We start from the raw sequence: 25029 nt of genomic DNA on the forward strand, positions 1-25029 counted from the left end.
GGCTCTTTCTGCCTTATTTCCCTCCTGCAAATTTTTATCATTTTGCTTTAAACTTGGGTAAAAGCTCAATAAGATAATCCCAGGGGAGCAGCTGGAGGGAATGACCCAGAAAGTCCCCTCTGAGGTGGGGCTGGGGCTCAGGTTCTGCCTTGGCTTCCTCCAAACCTCTGCTGGGGTTCAGGTGCTGGATGTGTCCCACCAGGAATGGGATGGGGAAGAGTTTGGAGGCTTGGCTTGCCTTTCTTCACCTAAATAACCTTTTTTTCCCCCATGTTTTCTGTTCCTTAGGCCGAGGAGAGCAACAGCAGTGGGCGAAGGAGCTGCTCCAGCAGGTAGGTGGAGGGTGGGTGGGACAGGGTGGGCAGAGATGGGTGGCAAAGGGTGAGTGCATGGCAGGGATGAGTTGGGAGCTTTTGGATTTTCCTCAGCAGATGCCAGAGGTGATGGTTTGGCCTCAGGGACTGCGAGGAGAAGTGATTTCCATGGGTTTCCCCCAGCCCCCTGCCCATGCCAAGGTGCAGGATGAGGTTTTGGGATGGAAACCTTGGGATGTGATGTGGGAATTGGGTGCTCCCACACAAGAGGATAGAAAGATGTCTCTTAGCCCCTCTGATCCCAGAAGGAGTTGTCTCTACAGCTCCTGCTGTGGTGGTACAGGATGTGTGGTGGTGTTTAATTTGGAGAAGAGGAGGAGACCTCAGGGGAGACCTCATCACTCCCAACAACTCCCTGAAAGGAGGTTGGAGCCAGGGGGGGTCAGGCTCTATCAGTCAGACAAGAGGCCATGGGCTGAAGCTCTGCCAGGGGAGGTTTAGGTTGGACATTAGAAAAAAATTCTTTCCAGAGAGGGTGCTGAGGCATTGGAATGGGCTGCCCAGGGAGAGGGTGGATTCTCCATCCCTGGAGGTTTTTAAGAAGAGACTGATGCTGGATGGACATGGAGAAGGAAGAAATAGGAGGCTGGGCATCCCTTTGTTCTTTCAGAAAAGTGGAAACAAAATCCATTTCAGCATCCTCCTGACTGAACAAAAGGTGGTCAAATAAAGGAAGATGAGCAAATCTGCTTTAAAAAATCAAATCAAATCAAAATGTAATATTTCAAGAAAACTCCACCAGTGGCTGAAGGTTGAGGTGAAGCTTTGACAACATCTGTGAGGCCATTAGTGGCTGTAGATACAAGGCAGATGTTTTTCAAAGTTGCTGCTGCTCAGAATTCTCACTAATTGCAAACTGACGAGGAAGCTTTTAACGATTAATTTATGTCAGTAAGAAATATACACAAAATAGGGTTGCCAGGACAACTTTAGCTTTCATCAACTTTTTTTTCCTCTCATTTTTTTACTGTAGCACGCTTGATCTTACCCTGGTACCCGTAGTATTGGGTCGATCTTATTTTTATTTATTGATCATATTGAATTGATTTTACTGTTTCAAGTAAATGTTGAAAGCTCTGAAGGCTCAGGATTTTTGTGATCTTATCACCTCCCAGCTCCTCTTGGGCCCCTCTGCTGCCTTTGAAATAACCCAGCTCCACGCATGCAGCTGTTTGCAGCTGGGAAAGCATTTGCTGTTCTCCTACCTGATTAACTGCTGTGTGGCTCCTGCTCCTCACTGGATGCCCATTAATGGGGAATTTTAAAAAGTGAAGAGAATTATTGGGAAAAAAACCCTTCCTTAAAGGAGAGATGTCTGTTTGCCTTGGAGAAGATGACAACTTAGAGACAACATGACAAAGCTGTGCGTGTTTTTGAACACTCCAGAAAAGGTAGATCAGAGGCTTCTTTCTTCCTTTTGCAAGGGAAAAAGAGACAGTCAACAAAATTAAAAGGCAGCAAATTAAAAGCTGATAAAAGGCAGGATATTTTTGTGCATGATGGGCAGTTAGCTCTCAGGGTGTGCTGTCAAGAGTCAGGTGCTGGAGTGGGGCTCAGAGGGGACTCAGCTGGGAGGTGGCACCCGTGGGTGATGTGGGCTCCTGTGGATGGGACATGTTGCCCAGGGATCAGTGACATGGCTGCTCCTTGCTGGAAAGTGTCCTAAAGCTTCTTCTGAAGCTCCTTCTGCACGTGGTTGTTGGTGCCCCCTCCCTGGAAGTCTCCAAGATCAGGTTGGATGAAGCCTTGTGCATCCTCGTCCAAGGGGAGGTGTTGCTGCCCATCCAGGGGGGTTGGATCTTGATGATCTTTGAGGTCCCTTCCAACCCAAACCATTCTGGGATTCTGTGGTGGACCAGTTTTGGTATCAGTCACTGGTGGGAGTCTGTGTGACCATCCTGGAGGGCTTGGGGGGACTTTGGGGAGAGTGTGAGAGCAGCGTGGGGAACTTCAGAGCTCAGGGTAATCGTTGGGAGCAATTGTAAAATTAACTACTTACTAGTAATTAATGTCAGCATTCAGATGGTGGGCTCTGGATCTTGACAAGAAATAATTGAAAAAACAAATGTGCAATTATGTCTGACAAGCAGCGTGTGCTTTTCTTGGTCACCAGAGCCTTGTGTAGTCATGTGTTAGACACGGCTTTATATAATTATTATTGTTTATATGGTGGGTGTCAGAGGAAGGAAGAATTTTAGTTTCAAGTCCTCCGTTGGCTATTTATTTTAAAGTCATTAGATTTGTTTTCAGACTTAACTACACTTAATGTGTGAGACTCCTGCTGAATAAATCAGACTGTGCTATAGGAACTGCATCTGTTTGGGGAGGGAATGGAGCCAGCTGGAAGCTCAGCCCCGTCTGCACCAGGGCTGTCACCAGCCAGGGAACCCCCTGGCAGCACAGATGTAGCTGAGCAGGAACACATCCTCCTCCACTCCCAAAACAGAGCCTGAATCCCAGACCTTCTGAGTTTCTGAGCTGGCTGAGAGCTGGGTGAATCTCATCTTTATTGCAGTGGTAACAGCACCGTGGCAGAGTTCCCCCAAAAGGGTGGGAGGTCTCGTGGAGTTGGAGGTCCCAACAGAAGGGCTCTACCTGGCCTGGAGAGAGTGAGAGAGCTGTGAGAGCATCTCCAGGATGCTGGGAACATGGTGCAGCTTTTCCATGATACCCAGACCAAGCCATGGTGCTTAGAGAGTTTGGTCTTTGCAGTCTCTGCCTTAGATGTGACTTTCCAGCTGGAGGAGAAGTCACCAAGGAACTGTTGCACCCATTTTCCTCCTTCTCAGCTCACCCTTCTCCTGTCTCTCTGGTGACATCTTTCCTGCTCTTCCCCACATTGCTCCCTCCCCAGGAGCTCCTGTGACCCAGGGGAGGTTCTGCCCTGGGATGGCACCAGCTATTCTGCAGCCTCCTCTCCCAGTCCTCACCAGTTCCCCAGCATTTGGGGATGTGAGGACCACATCCCTGCATGCCAAAGCTGGAAGCTGTGGTCCTCCAAACCTTGAGGGATGGCTCCACACACCATGGAGGCACAGACCAAGGGCTGAGTGTTTCCAAGAAGCAAAACAATTTAAATTGTTTACCCTTCCTTTAAAAGGCAACTTGTGGGATTGTCAGGCCCAGAGCAATGAAGAGCTTCAGACTCATTCTGTGTCAGAAAGAGAGAAAACTATTAATAATTAGGCAAGGTATTAATAAGCCCTGTGCTCTCTGAAGCACTCCCACCAGCCATCTTCAGAAAGAAACAAACAAAAACACAGCCCAAAAACCCCCAGAAGTCCCCTCTGGCTGCTTTAAGAGGAGCAGATGGATCCGTTCTGTGCTGTGACCAGAGTGGAAGCTGTGGGAAACCCAGGCAGGTTTCCCTGAAACCTGAAGGAAGGTGAAATATCCCTGGATGAAGAGGCAGCAGTGCTGAGGCACATCCCATGGGAACGATGCCCTTGCTGTGGGATCCACACCAAGGCTGCCAAACACCAGAGCCTGGGAGGGCTTTGGGTGGTGTGAGGTGGAGAAATGTCCCTTTTCTGGAGCTGGCAGGTGCTGAGATGTGGCAGCTACTGTGTCTTCAGCAAAACTGGGGAACCAGGAGATGCTTTCCCTTGGGTCACCTCCTTTCCTACCCAGCTCAGGGTTGGTCTGACACTGGCACAGCCCCTCAGAGGTTGTTTAGGTTCCAGTATGTGCATCTCCAGCAGCAGGACATCTGCCACCTCATTTACATCACTCCCCAGCTGGGCAGATTTTCCAGCCCCAAGGTCCCATCTCCTTTCCTGTCTGTCTTTTCCCCTTGCTGGTTTCATCCCATCCATCCCATCCCGTGGCCTTGCTGTGCCACCACTGGGTCAGTGGCACCGTCCAGCTGAGACTCCTCGTGGCCTTTGCAGGGACCTGTGGACATTTGCAGACAGTTGCCACCCCCTCAGTCGTTTCTTAGTCAAGCAGCATAGAGCTCTTTCACCCATATAAATAAACCCCTCATCTATTATCTTTGTTTTCCCCTGAAATTCTTTGTCTCTGTTGACATTTCCACGCTTGAAAATTTAAAGACGCTGGCAGCTGTTCCATTATCATCTTAAATTTAGTTTTTAACCTGCATCATTTGTGTGTTGCATTTTTTATCTGACTGAATTCTTTTGCTTTTGGCAAAAAGCACACGTTTGTTTTTTTGTTGGGCAAGCCAATTCTTTTTTTTAATACATATATTTGGTTCGCCTCTTCAAACCATTCTCGAGATATTCCTAATAAGGACTGGAGGGAATTTGTTTTGCTCATACCTTAGGAATTCTTTGTGGTTCTGACTATTGTTCTGGTTTGCACTTTTAATGCTGAATTTTGAGAGGGGAGTTTGAAGGGGCCAGCCTGGTTTGGTCCTGTAGTTCACCTTTGCTGAAGGATTTGGAGCTCTCAAGGAATGCACAAACAATCCCATTCCCCTTCTTCTTACCATGTTTGTTCTCAGGATTGTGTCCTTTAGTAGACCAAGGTGTTGGAAGCATTAAGTCTGCTGCTTTGTTGATTTTTTTCCCCCAAATTTTAGCTCTGACTCCACTCCACACACAAGCCTTGGGCTGATTAGTTGGTGTTTTTTTGAAAGCTGTTGCCTCTGTTTTTAAGAGCTGGTGAGCTTTTTGGTGAGCCTTGGTGAGGTGTCTCTCTTCTGCAAAGCCCTTACTTCTCTCTAAATTTATTAACTGTAATATTGGTATTTATTGAGCAACTTTCTTCCAGGAAAACCTAGATGGCCATTCCTGTTAAAGGTCTGCCTGCAGAGGAATGTGCTCTCATGCTCTGATTTCAGCTTATTTGAGAGGGGAAGCTGAAAACTTGAAGGTGTCCCAGATAAGGACAGAATTTGGGGCTGCTTCTCTTGCCTCAAAAATTTTCTTTGTGGGCCTGATGAGTGTGATCTCCTCAGATGTGAAGTGTGGTGCCTGTTTTGGAAAAATCATAACTCAGAGGAAGGACCCATGAGTATGATGGTTACTCCATCACTTTATGCATCCAAATCAAGAGAGCCTGAAAAAAAGAGGCCCTGGCTCAAGCTTCAGGTGGAGTTTGGAGAGAGGAACAGCTCTGAGCTGTTGGTTGGGCTGGATGAGTCTCTTTGGTTGATCTCTTTGGCTTTCAAGTCTGTGATGGAACATCTGAAAGCTGAAGGAGGAGGCATGGAGGCTAGAAAAAAAGTGCTCAGCTGTAATACTGGAAAAAATAGCTCCTGTCTTTTCTCATTTTAAACACCGAATGTGAAAATCTTTTTTTTCTGAGGAATGTCTGCAAAAGAAATGGCCCTGCTGAAGGACAGCAGGCTTCCTCTTCCCCATGCCCTCCACCTCCCTCCTGCTGCTGTAAAGCAAGGAGAATGATCTGGGCTGCCCCAGGGAGCAGAGGAGAGCTATGGGGAAGGCCACCAGGAATAATGTCTAAGACAAGCAGATTATAAAATCACATCTTTCATTTTCTGTCTCTGCTTTCATCATCTCCCTGTAAAACAAGAGTTCATTTCCATCTGTTCCTTCCATTCCCCTTCCCTTAGCTCCAGTCATGGTAGGAACCTTCTCATTCTTTTAAACCCATGGCAGATTGGAGAACTGAGCCCAGTTTTAGCCCCCCTCCCCATGTTTTTTCCTTTGATTTGGCACATTGGTTTCAAGAAGAGAAGCTGTAACATCACTCTGATGCTACCTTCCTGGTAAGCTCTGCAAATCACTGCCTGGTCCTCATTGCTGGGCTCTTCTCACCCTCTTTGGTCCTTCATCCCAGTGTATGATGGACCCTGCAAGGAAGGGTTTCAGTGTGTCCTTGGACACAGCCAAAGGGGTGTGGGTGTCCCCATCGTCACCATCAAGGTATCACTGGTGTCTCTGGTTGTTCCAGTTGTAATGGTGTCCAATAAAAAACTGAAGATGCTTCAGGTTTGCTGCTGGGGCAGCAGAGCTTTGTTTGTAGGTGGTGATCCAGAGGGGAATGTCCTCCTCCACTTTTGTTTCCTTTTCCTCTCCTTTTGAGGAGAAAATACACAGGAGCTGACGTTGAAGACTGATTCTCCTCCACTCCTTTCCCTTCGCCCCTCCCCAAAATCTCGGCAGGATGTGTGCTGTAAAAATAACCTCATTAGAAGCCATCTGAGTATGGATGCAATCACAGATCACTCAAAAGAGAGCACAGAGCATGCATGTTGCTGTTGCTGTCTTCAGAGAATTACATGACAAATTATTCCTAGCTGGAAGAAATGTCCTTTTATAATTGGTTTTTTTTCCCTCATTCTTTCATAAGGGAGGAGTGTGTGTTTTTTAAGTAGCTTTTAGTCACTTTCATTATTTATGAGAATGCTGCTCCAGATCAGAAAAAGCAAACTGCAAACGTGAGTTTCTCCTGGCTGCAGCAGCTGACGGGCTCTGCTCACTTTCAGTCATTCCTGGTTCTGATTTTCACAGCCAGCAAGAGCCTCTGAAGATGGAAACAGCACTGAATTACAGCTCTGGGGTTTGCACCCCCATCTCCTCTTTTCCTTCTTCCTCAGGAGGCTGCTGGATGGGGTGGATGGGTAGAGCATCCTGGTGTGGCTGGGTCAGCCCTTCCTGCCCTTCCCCTTGGAAGAGCTCCTTGTGTTGCTTCTTGTGTTGATGCTGATGAGGCCTCATCCAGGTTATTCAGCTTCACAGCCAAAACCATTCTTGTGCTTATTATAAACAAAAATAATTTGTGCTTATTATATTGCTGCACCATCCATCCGGAGCCTCTGGCCTTCCTGAGCTGTCACGGGTGTAGGACCACAGGAAACTCTCCCTAAAAGGGTCCAAGAGCCCATTTTTACCCCCACTTTTCCAGTTCCCCACGTTTCACCAAGGCCTCCTTAAATCCCTTCTGCCTCCCCATGTTTGTGTCTGACATGAAAGTGGCCGCAACGTCACGGGGAGATGAAAGCTTGGTGATCAAAGCAGCAATGCTGAAATGAGCATTATGGGGTGGCAGGGCTGGTAATGCAGTAATTGGCTACGTGGCCTACTTAGTCAGGGGGTGAGACACCCGAGTGCAACGTTTGTTCCCCTCTTTAATGTTTCAAATCCACAGAGTCATTCCTGGAAAGGGAAGCAGCACCCTGGCAGGCACTGAGTAATGGTGTGAGCAGTGTGGCCCCTCAAGGCCTTTTCCATGCTTGGCAAGGAAGAGCTTCTTGGATTGCCAAGGTCCACAGTTGAGTAAAGACAAGGCATGAAAGAGCAGAGGGTGTTGGTATTCCCCAGGAAAGCTCAAGGAGGCTCAGCAAGGCTCCTCAACCTGGCTCCAAGGGCAGCCAGCTCTCCAAAGCAGATGCTCCCTGTGGAAGGAGGTGAGGGCTCAGCCAGGTGTGCCCTGCCCTCTGCTCACCTCTGGGCTGATGCCTCTGAGAAGTATTTGTCAGTGCTTTGTTTAAAGAATGCCTTCTTCCCAATGGACATCATGGCATGGATGTGAAAGGCAGGTTGGACCTACAGAGGGAACTGCAGCTGATCCCTGGGAAGCCCCACTTGACCTCTGTAGGATGGAATTGTTTTGCCAGGGATGTGACAGCGTGAGGCTGGGGACTGTTCAGTGCCACCACAAGAGGGATGGCTGCAGGTGCCCAGGAGCAGGATCTGACTCAGGGTAGGTTCTCCCTAAGTCCTTGTGTGCTGCTGTCTCCATGAAGTGGAGGCTCTGCCCACACCAGTGGTACCAGTGTCTCACCAGCAGTGTCCCACAGGACTTCAGAAGCTGGGGCTGGTCTCTGTGTTAGCACAGGCTGAGCTCTGACCTCACCATGTCACAGTGCCCAGAGATGTGGTCACCTCCTGGTTCATGTTGGGGAATAGTTCTGCTTCCAGGACTCAGCATCACTGTTTGACTTTGCTGATGTCCCAGAAGCTACAAAGTCCCCTTCCCTCTGTGTGTCCTCACCCCAAACCAGCAGGACTTGCTGCCAGCTTTGGCTCTGCAGAACTGACAATCTGCTCCTGTTGTTCCTGAGCCCTCTCAGGCTGTTGTGTGTCCTCTCCAGCTGTGCTGCCAGCAGAGGAGCAGCAGAACCAGCCCAGGACACACTGGTCTGGCTCATGCAGTGAAATGCCAGCACCTCAGGGTGTCAGCAGAGAATCTGTGTGACAGGGCGTGCTGTGAGACACAGGATCCATCCCTTCTCTAGATGTGCATTTCAGTGAGTGTGCACATATACACACACCCTCATTTACACATCTCTATTTATATAAGGATTGGTTTTTAGAGACACACATAATCTGAAAATTAATTATTATTATGCTTGCTGGCCCACCTGCAGCAGGGGTTTTGCCTTCACTCGAGGTGCAGAGCTGCCTTTCAGGGGCTGGGATCAGGCTGGATTGATTTTCATCTTCCTCCTCTTGCCTTGCTGAAGGAAAGGCTTCTTGGTTTGATTGATTTGCAATTAGTCCCACCCATTTTCTGATTGCTGAGTGTTTTCTGCTCCCACTCCTGGCTGCTGCCTTTCCCTTGGCTTTTGAAGGGGTTCTCAGCTGTGCTGCCATCGGGTGAGATTGATGGACCTTTTGGGTGTCCAATAATATTACCGTAAAAAATGCCCAGTTTTCAACCACATTTTCTCTGTCTTAATTCATCTTTCTCACTTGTAAAAGCCCTGTTATGATTTTGGGAGCATGGGGAGGAGTGTGTGTGAGGAGGATGGGGTGTGGGGGGCAGGTCAAGGCTAATTCTCCCTGTTTAGGGGCAATTAATTGTACATTTCTTTCCATAATGAGAATGAAGGGATGAATAATAAAGTATCTGCTGATACGATGTGACTGACCCGTTTTGAAATAGCAACTTCATGTCCATGTAGGAGGTTGTGCAGTAATTATTGTAGAAGATTGGTCTTTGCTCAGCTCCATTCTCCCAGGGTTGCCTGTTGGGCTCTCTCCTGCAGTTCCAGCATTTTGGTTTCTCTTCCATCTCCAGAACCTGGATAGAAACCATTGCAGGTGTTTGGTTTCTAACATTTTAATTCACACTTTATTCTGACTCTGTGATGTTCCAAGCAATGGGATTTCTTTCTTTTTTTGTTTGCTATTGCATACTCTAGTGATTCTCATTCATAAGTTCAGCCTATTTTTCACTTAATTTTGCCTATTACTTCTGCTTAAAACATTTTCAAACACCTTTGGCTCTTCCCAATGTTTACATGACTCCAGATATGTCACAGTCTTTGAAATACCTGTTTCTGAGTAGTCTAAGCTATTGTTATGTATTTAGTTCTTTTGATTTCTGCAGAGACTGAACCAGCAATTATTTTATCTTTGCGTTTCATGTTGGAATTTATTAATAACCAGTCTTAAAACCAGGGAGCCCACAAGGAGTGGTGGGATGGTGCATTTGGAATGGGAGCTACCCTGGCTTGGTCTCTGCTCTTCACCTGCTCAGAATCCTTCAGCCTTTTGCACTTGTTGATGTTGGTTTGCAGAGTTAAGGTTAGGTTGTTTTGAAGAGTTAAAAGAGAGGATGTGACAGTAGAATAAGCCATGGAGAAGTACACAGGCACGGAGGTAAATCCAAATTACAAATGTCAGGAGACTTTTCTTCAGCATGTATGGACTAGTCCTGGCATAATAGTGGATGTCAGAAGTGCTGGAGATGCTTCTGGCTAGCTAGGAGCCAGGTGAAATTCTAGCTGTTATTTAGTGGCTTAGTCTATGGCTGCTATTGTTTGTGATGATTAGGGTTATTTTCATTACCAGCAAATGGTTTTCTTGCTTTTTTTCAGGTTAAATTTTAATTACTTGCTGTGTATCACAGGCACACAGACCTGCCCCTACTTATTTTAAATAAACTGCACTAAACAAAAGGACCTTTAACTAGGTCCTAGTGATGAGAAAAAAGCACTTGATAGGAAGAACTGATGTTTTCCCCTCTTTTCCCTCCATCCAGGGAGTGTTTGAAGAGGAGCCCGCGCAGCCCCAAGGCCGAGGGCTCCGACTCGGTGACGTCTCAGTCCTCCCCCAGTGAAGAGGCTGGAATGATGACTGAGGTGAAAGTGAAAACAGAGGTACCAGATGACTACATCGAAGAGGTGATCTGGCAGGACGACACCAAAGATTCCAAGAAGAACATCAAGGATGGGCCAGGAGATGTGCCCGCCGAGATCTGTGTGGTCATAGGTGGGGTCCGCAACCAGCAGACGCTCGGTAAGCCCCGGGATAACGCAGCTCATCCCGAATCCCTGCTGCTGGGGACAGGAACAAAGCTCTGGAGAGCTGTGCCTGGAAGCTCAGAGCTCTGTCAGAGGGTCCAGGGCCAAGGTGCACATCAGCTTCAAGGCCCTGGCTCGGGACTGTTCTATAATTTTTTCCACCTCTTTGTATCCGGTCACCCCTGAAGACTTGACTGAGAGTGTGGTAACTGTAAGGAAAAAAATTAATTCTTTTCTTTTGATACATTAAATGAGTCTCCCCTCAGTCATGTGAAGAATTCATGGTGAACCCAGGGCTGGTGGTAGGTATGTTGGGCATACATGAGGAGGCCATCAGGAAGGAAGTCTTGAGAAAATGATGAAATGTTTTGAGGGAATTCAATATAAATAATACAAAGAAAAAAGAGTGATTGGACCATGTTTCCTTCAAGGGACCTGGGAGCTGCCTGGCATTGCTGTTGGGTTTGGTTTGTCTTGCAGCAGGAAAGCAAAGGAGGTATTGATGTGAGATTTTCTTCTGGTTTTTCCTTGATCACTGTCCACACTGTTGGAAAGAAACCCTGGAGGGTGTTGTTAGCTGGTGGCTGTCTTGGGAACATCATTGTCCTGCCTGTCCTCCTTTTCCCAGCAGGACAGGCACTAAGAATGGCAAGGTAGGAGGTCACTGTTACTTATGCAGGGTCAAAACATCCAGGTAGAATCTAGGAGATCCATAAATAATTCCAACTTCAAGATCTTAACATTTTGAAGGATGTATCCTCTGTGTATTTAGAACTTCTGTGTCCCTACAGTTTTGGGAGAATTGGTCACCCTGAAATGCAGAGGTGTCCTGATCCCCAGGCAGGGACCTTCTCCTCCAGGTCTGCTCACCAGGTTTTGGTAAAGGCATCTGCAGCTCAGAACTGTTGTGTAGGACCCTGTCCTCCCCCTGGCTTCTGGCTGGGCAGCAGCCACGTTACTGACATCTGCTCTGCAGATGATGTGCCCCAAAATTGGTGGTTTCTAACAAAGGTTTGACTGTATTGTTGTGCAAAGTGAGGAGCAGCTTTTGCTGCTGGCCTGCTTGGATGGAAAGCAACATCTTGAACCTCTGGAGAGCACTGGAGGCAGGAGTGAGGGGGGATGCAGTTCAGTGATGTGTAGGCACTGTCAAGAGGGGGACAGAGTGTTCATTGCCAGTTAACAAGTGGTCGAAAGCCACGGAACATAAACTGGAGAGCTGCTATCTGGAAGGGGCTTTTTCAGATGAAATGTGCATTGTGTTTGGTATTTTATAGCCTCGTGCTGGGTTTCTTTATAGCCAGCTTGGTCTGGAGGTGATTGGCAGTCGGTGGCCAATTCCTTTGTGTACAAAGTCCTCTAAGTGCCCCCGTTCAGTGCCATTCCCCAGAGTGCTGCATGCTGGGGAGGTGGCTCTGAATAACTTCTCTGTTTGGCCACCAGACACTGTGCTCTGTGTGGACTGGCTGTGGTGCCCAGCTATCAATTCCTTGTGGTTTCTCCAACTGGCTCCCAATCAATTCTTCTGGTCCCCTCTGTCCCCCTGCAGAAGCCACAGACAGGAGCTGTGGAACTCACCCAAGGAAGGTCCCTGCTGCTCTGCTGGCCACGTTGGCTGCTGCTTTGGGACAGCCCCAGCTTGGGAACAGCTGAAAGGCACCAGTGCCTGGAGAGCAAAGGCTTCGTGCTCTGTGCTGCTGCTCACCAGTACTGCCAGGAGTTTTCCTCCTTGAAACCTTTCTCGTGCTGTGATCTGAGTCACATCAGGCACAGCAGAAAGGCAGAGCCCTGGTGGGATTGTGTTCACCCTTCCTAGGGGATGCTGAGGTGTCAGAAGTGGTTATTTTTGATAAGAATTGATGATGGAGGCTGAATCGGTGAATAGAGGGGAAATGAACCCCCTCTCCTTCACATGGAAATGCTGCTCCCCAGACTCTCCTTTTGTGGTGTGCTGGGGACAGGCAGAAAACAGGGGACATGTCTGAGCTGGGGCTGCAGTGCTGGAGGCTCCAGGGGACACGTGGCTCCAAGTGACAGACAGCTTTCCTGCAGGGCTCAGCTTAAGGACTTGGCTGAGATACACATTAGAAGATTTATGGCTCTTCTCTGAGTCACACATCTCCTGCAGCACTCTGCTATATTTGTATTTTTAGTTGTTACTTGGAGCAATTTACAACAGGGATTCCTTGCTCAGTTGCTGTTATTGACTTGTAGTGTTTTCATCAAATTAGAGCTTGTGCCTGCTGCCTCCTGTTTGGTTACACATTCCCATGTCTCTCCCTGTGCTTTGGACCTCTCCAGGCTTTGTTTCCATCAGTCTGGAGCAGCCCAAAGGCTGTGATGGAGGAAAGGGGGTGCGTGGAAGCAGGACAGGGGGTGGCAGGGACTGATCCCACAGCCCAAGAGCCAGTGCTGATGTTTGTGGGTTTGAACCTTATGCTTTTCATCTCCTTTTCTTCAGATGTCTTGAAAGCCCCGTGGGGTTCTCCTTGGGGCATCCCAAGCAGAAGAAGCCAGCAGAGAGGTTTTCTAAACCTGGGGCTGGTCAGCAGCAGGGAGCTGCTGGGTCTCAGTGAGGTGTTTGTGGCACTGCCCAGCTCCAAGATAACAACGTTTCCTGTTCATTTCTTCTTTTTTTTTTTTCTTGCCAGCTTCACGTGCTGGCCTTGAGCCAGGATCATTTGAAGAGGTCCAGCACGTTAACATTTCTCAGGGCAGGGGTGTGAGGGCAGAAAGGCAGAGAAGTCCACCATGGAGTGGTCTAGAAAGGAGAGGAGAAGAAAATGGCACTTGTGTTGTAAATCAGAGAGATAGGGGAGAGACTATTTGGCTGGTGTGGAAGATTTTCTAATGTGTTTTGGAGGACTGAGTTATCTGCAAGCTGATCAGGAGAAGTTTTATACAAGAGTATTTAAGATCTCAGTCTGGTTTGTGCTTTACGAGAAACCTTTTGGAGAGGATTTTTCAAGGAATGCATTAAATCAGAAATGTTTCTGAGACAAAGCAAAGAGTGAATCCTTCTGCTCTGAAGCTGCCAATCTTACAGGGATAGGCTTGATTCATGCCACGATGCTGATGCCTCAGTTGCTGAGCTGCTCAGCACATGTAAATCAAGAGTGCTTCGGATTCCCTCTGGTTACACCAAATGAAATAGTTCTGCAGAAGCCTTAAGGAATTTTTTGTGACCACTGACATCTTGTTAGCGAGCTCCAGGGACAGATGGGCCTTGGAAATTTTTAATAGGTTTCAGCCATCATTATTCTTTGGAAATGCATCCACTTTAAGGGCTTTTTTCTGATTTTTCTTTGCACAATTTAGATGGAAAAGCAGTGGAACGTGGCTCTCCCGTTGGATATACACGAAATCGATATTCAGGGACCTGGATTTTTGACCATGCATTGAGATACACGGCCGGTATGTGATGGAAGGGTGTGCAAGTCTAACCAGGGACCAGGGAGCAAGGGAAAGCTCTGGATGCAGTGGATGTGCTGCCCAGATTCCAACTGCAAGGCTGAGGAGAAGCCTGGCAAAGCCGAGTGCACCAACTAACCAAAACCATCCCCATCTCCCTTTCTGCCAAAGAGCTTTAACCTGCATGACACATCCTGCTGTGGACAAAACCATGAGCATGGTGGCCATGGCCAGGGCAACCTGAGTGTGTTCTTTGTAAGGCTTTAACACTTAGTGATGTCTGGGGTTTTTTTTTGTCACACTTTGTCTTTCCTCCACCCTAATAACACGTTCCTTGTGCCCAGTCATTCCTCCTTTCTCTAATATGAGGTTCTGTGCCTTTGGCCCCAAAAATAGTGGTGTGCTGAGTACACAGTTGTGGCTGTTGGGTTGTCTCAGGGCTTGCAGGACTTTAGGTCAGTGTTGCACCTCCCTTACACCCTCCACAGGCTCCTGTCCCTGCGCAGGAGGCGAGGAGAGGCTCAGTCCTGGCAGGAGATGATTCCAGCCTTCCCTGGGTTTCATTTGAGTCCTGAGTGCCTCAGGACATCTGCACAAAAGCACTGGCTGTGGGACACACCGGGTCCTCTCCTGCCTTTGCCTCCTGCCCTTGTTTTCCAGGCTCAGCCTTTTCTGCAGCACCCGTTTGGTTCTGTGTTGGAGGCACAACTGCACACTGCACAGCTTAGATTCTTCTTGAAGAAGTTCTACATAATAACCACATGAATTTATGTCCCATAGAACATCTCCAGAGGAAGGGAGGATATAAAAAAAAATGAGAACACAAATGCAACCCCCTGGGGCCCCTCAGTGCTGGTTCCGTTTCCCTGGTGCTCCCCGTGTGGTGTCATGGGGGGAGTTGGAGGGTCCAGGTGATGGTCAGGGAGTGTCTGCTGGCCCTGATGCTTAGGGACTCCAGCTGGAAACGTTTTCAGGACAGAATTTGGGAGGTTGGTGATGAATATAAGCAGTTCTTGAGCGTGGCAGGTGCTGCTGATTTGCTGACATCCAGGATTTCACTTCATGTGGAGTGAGGAGGGGTGGTGACTGTCCCATCCATGTATGTCCATAAAATCCAGTTGCCTACAATAATGAGAAGGCTGTGGAGCAGGTCAGACATAGTCAACTGACTCTAATATCAGTATTTTAGAGGATTTTTTCAGCTGTGTGCTCTCGTGTATGGGACTGTAGTGAATTGCCTCTTTCAGCATCAATGACAAAGTAGCCTCCCAGGATCAAAGGAGAATCCCAAGGGATGGTAGCAGCCATGGACAGGGAATTCAGTGCTGTTACCAACTGGGAGGAGGCTTCTTTGCTTCCCAAGCTGTATGCCATATGGCATGAAAAGTGAAAAAAAAACAACATAACATTACGTGTTCCAAAAATACAGTTGGTTTTGTTCCTGGGAAGAGCTCAGTTGAGCAGCACTAGGTAAGTACTGCTGTCAAATGGTGTTTGGGAATATTTCTTTGTAGCTGTGTGTGAATGTTTTGTTCTTGTTTGTGGCTTGCCCCAGAGTTTTGCATGGTCCAGAAGAGATTGTTTGAAGGTTATGTGAGGAAGCATCCATGGAAATGCAGTGACCTTCACATGAAGCAATATTCAGCCCTTCTTTTCCCACCTCCTTTCTTTTTCACTCTTCCAGTGAGTGCTGCTCTTGCCCTACCAAGGAGCACAGATGGGATCACAGCTACTGAGCTGCTGATGGACAGCTAAGAAACACAATACAGTTTGCAAACGAGAGCTTGAAAGGTTAATTTAAAGCCTGTCCACCAACTTGGAGTGGGAGAAAAAAGGTTGAATCCACTTAAATAATAAATCTAAGGCAATTTCTGTCTGCTTGTCCAATAAACAGAAAAGGCTAAATTCATTGCATAATTTCATTGTTATAAATGATTCTCCCAGCTCTGTTTCTCTGGTTTCAGTTCAAATGACTGTTTGCTGATGTTTGTTTTCTGGAATTAGGAGACCCAAATTGAGAAAAGAGACTACTGTGGTCATGTGCTTTTCCTTAAAAAGGTCAAAAGTTATATTTGTATCCATTTGGTTTCCTCTGGGTGGATATTTACCAAATCTCTGTGGGTTTCTTGAGAAATTTGTACATTGTGCATTTCTTGAGAAATTTTGAAAACTCTTTGCCTCAAGATAACTTATTGCCTTCTTTTTTTTCAGATGAAAAACTTTTTTTCCCATATCCTAGGAACTTAGTGAAAAGTAATTCAAGGCTATTTCTGTCCATAGGAAATATCAGTCATTATTATAAAATTATAAGTTAGGCTATTTTGAGAGTGGCTCTTTCATGTTAGCAAAGTTATAAAGATATACTGAAAATGTACGTTCAGGGTAATATGCCAAGGAATCTTAAATAAGGCTGAAAAAAGACTTGAGTCTGGCATAGTGATTTCCTGCATTTATCTCCATGAACCTTCCAAAAATTACTTTGCTGCGAACTGCATTCTTTTGTCCTCAGTTTATGGCTAAGTATGTGGTGAGGCTGTTTTTCCTGATCTAATATGGTGATCTATGCTTTTCTCTCCTCTTTTTCAGGGTCTTACGAGTGTGGAATATGTGGGAAGAAATACAAATATTACAACTGCTTCCAGACCCACGTGCGAGCACACAGAGGTACCTCCCTCCTCCTCAAATCTTTGGGAATTCTGGGGTAGCATTCTGGTTTGGGGACTATTTGGTAGAAGCTCTTAAAAAGTTGCTCTGCTGATTCTCTGTCCATCAAGGATGTTTCCTTTGGATCCTTAGGATAAATCTTGAGGCTGTCAAAGCTTTGGGGCTCTCTACTCCAGCAATATTTCTTCTGGGGTCAGAATGCTCAGGGGCTTTGCTGTGTGTTGGGGGAGCTGCAGATCCTGACATTTCTCCTGACAGATCCCAGGTGCCAGCAGGGTCTTTCCTGCAGGGATCTCCCCAAGGTGCTCCCTGCTCCTGCCCACCCAGGTGTTCTACTCCATCCCTGTCAGGATGGGAAGACATCAAGTTAAAGATGGGCATTGCTAAACTTTCTAGAGTTTTTTGCTAAAATGAAAATTATACTTGAGCTTGCTCCTGTCAGCTGAGGTCACTGTCCAGGTGGATTGTTTGTATGGAATATCTCCTGCTTGGTCAGCAGTGACTTTATTACACAATTGGGATTTTCTGTAGGACTGGCCAGTTCAGTGTTGCTTAATTGCATAAATGGGAAGGTTCTGCTCAGTGATTTGTACAATAAGCATAGTTTGTGTGATTTGGAGAAATAACAGAAAACAAAGACTGGAAACTACCTCATGAGACACTATTGATGGTTTTATTTCCCTTCACCTGAGTTCAGCACTGAGGTAGCATCTGCCCTTGGAAGCAGCAGTTCCAGGGCACGTGGGCTTCAATAAAACAATTGACTGGAATGGCTAAAGGAGCATAAGGACATCTCCCAAGGAGGAGTTTGAAAATCCTGGAATGACAAAAGCTCATGCAAGGTTAAATTTTCAAGGTGTAAACTCTCAGAAGTCAGCAGCTGCACAGCTGCAAAGTGAACCTGCATTTCTAATTGCTCAGAGTTTCTCAGAATCTCCCAATACTTCTTTTAATTGCACACTTGCCTGTTCCTCATCATATTTAACACCACAGAGCTTCTTCTGTATCCTTGGGTACATGCAGAATTGTGTTTCCCATGTTGGTATTTCCTTTCTAAATACCAACAAAATTCCTGAAACTCCTTTGCTGCACAGTGAGGCAGTTACTTGCTGACATGTTTCACTGTTGCATCACAGGACTGCAATAATTTTGCAATAATAATTGCAGCATTTAGATTTGGGACAAGGATTGCTTTTGACTGATCCTTGGTTCAGCTGGAATTTTAGGAGCTTTATTAGGAGGTAACATCCTATTGTGTGATCCAAATATTTTGTATTAAACTTCTGTTTATGTTTTTATAATGAAATCAAGGTGTATATTAAATGGTTTGGATGCATAAACACATGTACATTTGATAATCCATAGTTTTATTATGAACCCTGTAGAGACATGACTTTACCTTTTGCTTCCAGAGCCTTTTTAATGTGTAACTGTAGAAGATGGAAATTTTCAAAATTTTGAGTATGGAAGCAGTAATTTTCATGTCAGTGCCAGAGAAGCACAATTTATGTATATGAAACTTAGAAAATGTTGTTTTATGTTGCTGTAAATTGATGCATGTAGTAGTAACATTTAAAGTGCATTTGAATTGCCTTAAGACAGTAAAAATCAAAATGAGATATTTATTCATGTAGAGTCCTCAACAAGACATGAAACTGAAACTTGATGTAGTTCTGTAAATGGGATTCTCCCAGAAACAGAACCTGACCTGGCAGTAAAAGCAGTCGGGGGGTGCAGCTGTCTGCAGGGAAACACCATGCCATGGAATGTATGGTTAGGGGGAAAAAAGGAGGGATTACATGGAAAAAACCCCTGTGTGATATTATCCAGTGAGAACTGCACACAGAACCCTACCAGTAACAATGCAGGAAAGGGATTTTTGTGGAAGGAATTTTTGTGAAAGGTGCTTTTCCTGCCACCCGTGTCTCAGGTGAGGTGTTGAGGCTGCACAACAAACCTGAGGAGCTGGGTACAGGTACAGCAGAGCTCTGGTTCTGCACTTGGCATGTTCTCCCTGCTGAGAGAATAAAAACCCAATAAATAAATACCCAATACTAATAATTCAGGTTTTGAATAAAAACCCAAGCACTGGCAAACCAGCTCTCCCAGTCTGCTTCTCCTTGAAGCTCTGGAAGCTGAGCTCCCTTGTCCTGCTATGTGCAATTAGCAGCTGCAATTAGCAGAAACTCAGCTCCTCTCTCTTACAGTCAGTTCTTCATGGCTGGGGAAGGCAGGAGCCACATTGCAGTGCCAGGACCAGGCATCACTCCCTCTTTGCCTGATGCATTTTCTGAGCATCACCCATGGTTTCCCTTGGGTCAGGGCCACCCATCAGTCACCTACCATGTGTCTGTCCCCTGAATGTTTGGCTGATCCTGGGGCAGCTCACCAGCTCAGCACAGGGTAGATGGTGATAGGCAGAGAAAACCCAGGCCCCTTTGCTTTCTTTGAGGGCTTTTTGGGCGTTCAGGTAGCAAAATCTGCTTTTTATGATTTGCTGAAGGATGTACCCCTTGCCCTTGAATAGCCCTCTGCTCTTTGCTTTCTTCTGTGGTTCCTGTATCACTAATGGTCCTTGGCTGAGCTGTAGGTTGGTCCTGCAGGGGGACAGAGCTGCTGATGCAAAAGATTCAGCCCATGGAATTGTCTAGATTTGGTTTGGACACTTGGGGCAGAAAATGAAAATATCATCTGCCTACAGCCCTGCTGTCACCACTCAGTGACACAACTTCTGTCTTTGGGATGGGAGGTTTGGAGGTTCCAAGTTGTCCTTGCTTTGAACTGAGTCATTTCTAACTGGTTTTTGTACATCCTGGTGTCCAGTTTGGATGCCTGCAAGTGCAGCACCTGCTGGGTGTGGGCTTAGGGCTCGTGGCCAGTGCAGGTGGGAGTTCTGTTGCCTTTTCTGCTCTTCCAGTCTGCTCTTAGTTGTCAGTCATTTGTTTTGTCCAGTGAAAAACTTGTTTCTTCTAATCTTTTGTTCAGTTTCACATTAAGACTTTCACATTGACAAGATCTCTAAAGGTTAAAAATTACATTTTTTTGTAATGATAATTTTTGGGAGGAATTTCCTAGATTACATTTTATATATCTGCACCTGCCTCCTCTCTAGATCTCCATGGGAGAGAAGCTATGTTGGTGGTGATCTTTAGGCTGCTTTTTTTTTCTTGTCTGCCTTTAGCAATGGGTCACTTCTTACTGGAAAATGGGGCTTTTTCTTGTTTTCTTGACCCTGTGGTGCTCAGCACTAGCTGGGGAATTTCAGGGAGCAATTGATCTCTGGCAGTGCAGGTTGAAACAGCTCTTAAGTTCAAGCCCTGCTGCCTGACAGGGGCAAACTCCTTTTCTGCTTTGCTCTGAATGCTGAGATGCAGGCATGGAAAAAACCCCCAAAACCATAAAGGCTTCTACAAATAATCAGAAACGTAGGTAAGAGCTTTACTCACTACGTTTTACCAAGGAAGAAATGAAAAGGTTGCTTTCCTTCCCCTTCGCCTCCCCGAAACTCACACATAAAATAAGAAAGAAACCCAACAAAAAAAGTTGTGTTGTTGAGTTGAAAGGCTCCTTTGTGAGCTGTTGTGCAGCCCTGCAGGATCGTGGCTCCTTCCTCCTGCAGAGCTGCTGGAGTTGGGCTGGAGCAGAGGCTGAGCATTCCTGGGGGTGATGGAGGGCTCTGTCCCAGCCATCCACCCTACCCAATGTTACTGCTTCCCCTCCTGCAACCCAGGATTAAAAATGTGTTGCTTACGGTGCTTTTTGTTTAGCTGTGTGGGGTTTTTCAAGGTTTGGATTCCCTTCAGTTTTGGTTTGTCTGTTGGGTTGTATTTAAGGGACGTGAGCAGCAAAACATCTGCATGTTTTGAGTCATGAAACTTATTTTACTTTTAGATAACAAAAACAAAAACAGAAAAAAAAAAAGGCTGAAATTACTTTATTAGACTTCGGAAAAGTAAATTTAAAAATCTCTGGGCTGAGGCCAAGGGAGGGAGATTTTTACCCAAAGGAGAATTCTTCAGAAAGCAAATGAAAGAAAATAGCAAGGCTTGAGTTTAACCCTCGCAGGATATATTGCCTCTGTGCTAATAATTGGTGGAAGTTTGCTGTTTCCAGATAAACTTTTCTGGGCTGAATGATGATTTTGCTCGAGTTGTTTTTCTTTATTATTTATTTCCATTATTTGGTTGCTGGATTGCCTCCCTCTGAACCAGTCAGCTCCCCATTCCCATCCTGCATGGCTGTGTTCTGCCATCATCAGAGCAGATACTGAATGCACTGGAGTGGGATTTTCTTCAGGCAAAGTTTCTAGTTTAACCAATTGTTGAAAAACTTCTCAAAGTTTTAAAACCTTTGCATTAATATTTTCCAAGAATGGGTTCTGCTCAGTTCCAAAAATATGAACAGGAAGATGACTCCTTCAAATTGTGAATATGGAAAAATGCATTTTTCCACAGTGCACATTTTTGGAGTCTGAGCTGGAGCAGTTCTGTGACTGAAACAATTTTGAGGTGAGAAGTTGAACAGTAATAGCAAAATAGCCATTCTTCAAGAGAGGTGGTGTTTCAGACCTGAAAAAAGCTGCATTTCATTTGTACATTATCTGCTGCTACAAAACCACAAGATTGGGGGTGCCCTTTGCCCTCTGTGGTGCATCCCAAGCATCCATTTTTATGGATGTGTACCTTGCCCACCAGGTTTTTATAGGAGATGCAGAAAGTTACGTGAGACACTGGAGTTAACTTGCTTTTTTTCCAGCTTTCCTGCCGACCTCCCTGCTCTCTCTTACTTTTGCAGCTTTCTCAGAAATTGGTCTTTTGTTTTAAAGCTGTAATTACTTGGTCTCAGCCCAAAGGTGATTTAGAGTGGGCTGTTAGGGGATTTTTAGTGGTTTTCTAAATTCATGAAGACTTTGGTCTGTCTTATGACTAAGAGTAACAGCATTTTTTAGCACAGTTCAGAAACAGCTGCTCCTTAAACCTTTGCGGATTACTTTATTCTTGTTAAGTTTGACTGGAGCACTTTTTGAAGCTATTTAAATGACAGAAATGGCCTGGTGCATGTCTAGTACATATTTTTTATGGGTTTTTTTATGCTGTTGTCTGCAAACACCAGGACAGCATTTTACACAACTCCATTGTGCTACAGCTAGCTTTTTCCTTGAGTGATAGGTGGTAATTCAAACAAGTAGCAGCTGTGGAAAAAAATACAGGGGGTTTGACTGTTGAGGTTTTGTATATGATACTGAGGGTTTTGAATCTGGCCCCTCAGTCTATGAAGTTGTGCCAGATTAATAACGTTGCCTAGAAAAATGATCTAATCAGGCAGGTTAATCAAGTAGAAATGTACAAATTCACAAACCCACAGTCATTTGTTTTTATTATTTTTAAGAAATAAGGAAATTAAATGCAAACAGTGTTCATTACTTCAGGTTGCAAATTTTAAATTCAGAAATGCTGTGACATTCCACAGCTGTGGTTTTCCAAGCAGTGTGAGCGTGATTCCAAGAGACATAGGGAATATTTTGAAACGTAGTTACATTATTAGATAATGTGACATACAGTATATGCAATTTGGGATGAATATGAAACACTTCAGAATGGCTTGGCAATCCTAATCATTTATTATTCTTGACTTGTAACACTGGATTTTGTTTTCCAGCTTGTAGCCTTGCCCATTGCATTCACTTAGGGCTTGAACTTTTGCTGCCTGCTTCTTGCATTCCCACTTTACAGTGGAGGGAGCTTTTTCTCCCCATTTTCCACAAGTGCCTTCAGTAGGACCAGGGCAGAATAACCCCAGGGTGGGATTCTCCTGGCCCAACTCCTGTAGAGGCTTTGCCACCACTGTAGAAGGGAGGCTTGGCAGAGGAGCAGGTTGTGTTGTCCCCCTGGGAGCTGAGCTGGCTCTGCTGTTCACTCTTTGCTCTCTTGGGCTGAAGGTGTTTTCCCTGGATTTGAGCACATGAGCAACTCCAACAAACCTTCAGCAGAAATTCCATATCTCATCGTTACGAGCTCCATTAATGACAGTGGCACCGTTAGGATGCTCCAGTCCGGTCTGTGCACACCTCAGTAATTAACATCACCCCAAAACAGGGCAGGCAGCTCCTGTCCCCTTTGCCCCAGCTGGCCCATGGCGAGTGCGGGTGGGGTGGGGGTCGCCGTCCCCAAGGCTGCTCCGGGCAGTGCTGGGGGTGACCCCCTGCACCCCTCCAAAGCTGAGCTGGGGCTCTCTGCAGCTCCTCCGAGCAGGTTCCAAGCTGCTCCTCGTGTGCCGGGCTGAGCATTCCGTGTAGCCATCCCGTTGTCAATCCCGGCCCCACGGGGAAGAAGAGCCCCGGCTTTGGAAGCTCTTCCTGAGGGCTGCGGGCGGCTGCCTTCGAACAAACGTTCCTTGAGGTGGCAGTTCCATTGCCCTGGGAGGAACGCTCGGCTTTTCACAGCCCGCTCCGAGGGCAGTGGCATCCTGCCCGGGGAACCCGCACCTTCGGCGGGGGCAGCCGCTCCGGGGAACCGCTCTGTGCCGGGGCCCTGAGCTGCACCATGGCGGAGGAGAGGCAGGGAGCAAGGCGCTGGGGACGGCTGAGGCAGAGCCGCTGCTCTCAGATCTAAGTGCAGCTCTTTCTCTTTGCAGACACTGAAGCTGCCTCAGGTGAAGGAGCCTCACAAGGCAGTAAGTACCCATGGCACTGGGGGTGCCAAGTGGGGGGGAGTCGGGGCTTGGTGCGGGTGAGCGCTGCGGGTGCTCCCCTCGGGGGTGCTCCCCGGCACGGCTCTCCCTGCTCGGGGGTTGATGCGGGCAATGGGGCTGTTCGGGTGCCCATGTGGGGCAGTGGAGCGGTTCGGGTGCCCAGGCGGAGCAATGGGGCGGTTCGGGTGCCCATGTGGAGCAGTGGAGCGGTTCGGGTGCCCAGGCGGGGCAATGGGGCGGTTCGGGTGCCCATGTGGGGCAGTGGAGCGGTTCGGGTGCCCAGGCGGAGCAATGGGGCGGTTCGGGTGCCCATGCGGGGCAATGGGGCGGTTCGGGTGCCCAGGCGGGGCAGGAGGCTGCGGGGCTGCTGCCGGCAGAGGGCGGCCCCGGCGCGGAGATGGCGGCGGAGGAGGAGGGAGGGAGGCGGTGCCGGAGCGGCCGTCTCCGTTGTGGTTCGGTCGAGAGGGAAGCGTGGATCCGGTGCGAGGAGATGGAAGGCGGCCATGAGCAGAGGTCCGTCCGCCTCAGCCCCGCCTGAGCCCCCGCCGGGAGGGTGCTGGGTGCTGCCTCTCTGATGGAAGCGAGGCTCGTAGGATTTTTAAACCTTCAAGCTGCGCTTTGGGGTGTGTGTGTCTCTGCCACCAGGAAGGATGCTGATAAACCAAAGCGGGTTCAGCACAAGCCCCCGGGGCTGTCGAGGTGAGGAGGGACTGAAGCAGCCGGGTCTGAGCAGGGAGGGAAGAGGCGGCATGAGGGGAGCAGGTGGCAGCCTGAGGGTACCGGGGAAATAGAGCCAGGGGGTTCAGAATGAGAGAGAGACAATGAGCATAAAGTGGAACGAAGAGAGGTCCAGGCTGCGTTTAAAAGAGAAGCTTTTCCCCATGCTTTGGAGCAGGCTGTGCAGAGAGGTTGTGTCTGCAGCATCCTTGGGGGTTCCCCGGTAACCAGCCCTGAGCTCAGAGCAGTCCCTGCTTTGAGCAGGAGGAGGTGAGGCTGGAGACCTCCTGAGGTCTCTGCTAACCTGGGTTTATTCCACTCTGATCATGTTAGGTGAGGGCCAGAGGTCCCATTGCAAAGGTAAGTTACAGAGGGCAGCTTAGGAGCACCAAACTTACCGTGCGTGGATATAAAAATATGAGATAAATAGCAAAGAAAAATAATACTTAAAAAGTACAACTGTACCTTTCCTGAACTCGTATTTCCTCAGGCCTGTGGTAGGTGAAGAGTTGGGATTGGCAGGGGAAGTCTTGGCAATCTGTCTGCAGAAAGAAGCAGGAATGACTTTGCAGGTGGGGTATGGAGCTCCTCATCCCTGAACCAGAACATCCCAGTAGCAACCAGTGTTGCACACAATGTATTCCTACTACCTCCTGCTGCCCACTGGAGGGGAGATGGGCTCTGCAGCTGAGCCCTTTCCCTTTCCATTGCCCCATTGACCTGTGGTGTTCAGCTGTCTCTTCTACAGTAAGTGCTCCACTGCCTGTTGGTGTTTTACTTACCCTGAGTCTTTCCAGGCTCATCTCCTGCCCCCCTCACTCTGAATTTTGACCCAAGCCTCTGCTGTGTTCTGGGCTAGGCTGTATGCATCCTGGGCTTGTTATTCAGGTGTTGGACATGGTATCCTTTTTGCAGCGCTTGGGAACCACCTTGTGCAAAGAGATATTTTTTTTTGAAAGTCAGCTTTTCACCTTTTAGCTGTTGTGGAAGTAT

At 47.3% G+C, this 25029-nt stretch overlaps 1 protein-coding gene across 17 annotated transcripts in view; it reads left to right on the plus strand.

The window, feature by feature from the left end:
• Window positions 1–25029, plus strand: part of ZNF618 (zinc finger protein 618) — a 125848-nt gene that overhangs the window by 53668 nt on the left and 47151 nt on the right. For 16 of the 17 annotated variants that reach the window (XM_071766378.1, XM_071766376.1, XM_071766386.1 and 13 more), the window contains exons 2-6: window positions 289–332; window positions 10293–10549; window positions 13873–13968; window positions 16552–16629; window positions 23263–23301. In XM_071766378.1, coding sequence (XP_071622479.1) covers window positions 289–332; window positions 10293–10549; window positions 13873–13968; window positions 16552–16629; window positions 23263–23301 — 514 coding nt within the window. The remainder of the gene's footprint in view (window positions 1–288; window positions 333–10292; window positions 10550–13872; window positions 13969–16551; window positions 16630–23262; window positions 23302–25029) is intronic. The other variant, XM_071766385.1, reaches the window with a different exon arrangement.

Source organism: Heliangelus exortis, chromosome 22 (assembly GCF_036169615.1).
Source record: "Heliangelus exortis chromosome 22, bHelExo1.hap1, whole genome shotgun sequence".
Lineage (NCBI taxonomy): Eukaryota > Metazoa > Chordata > Aves > Apodiformes > Trochilidae > Heliangelus > Heliangelus exortis.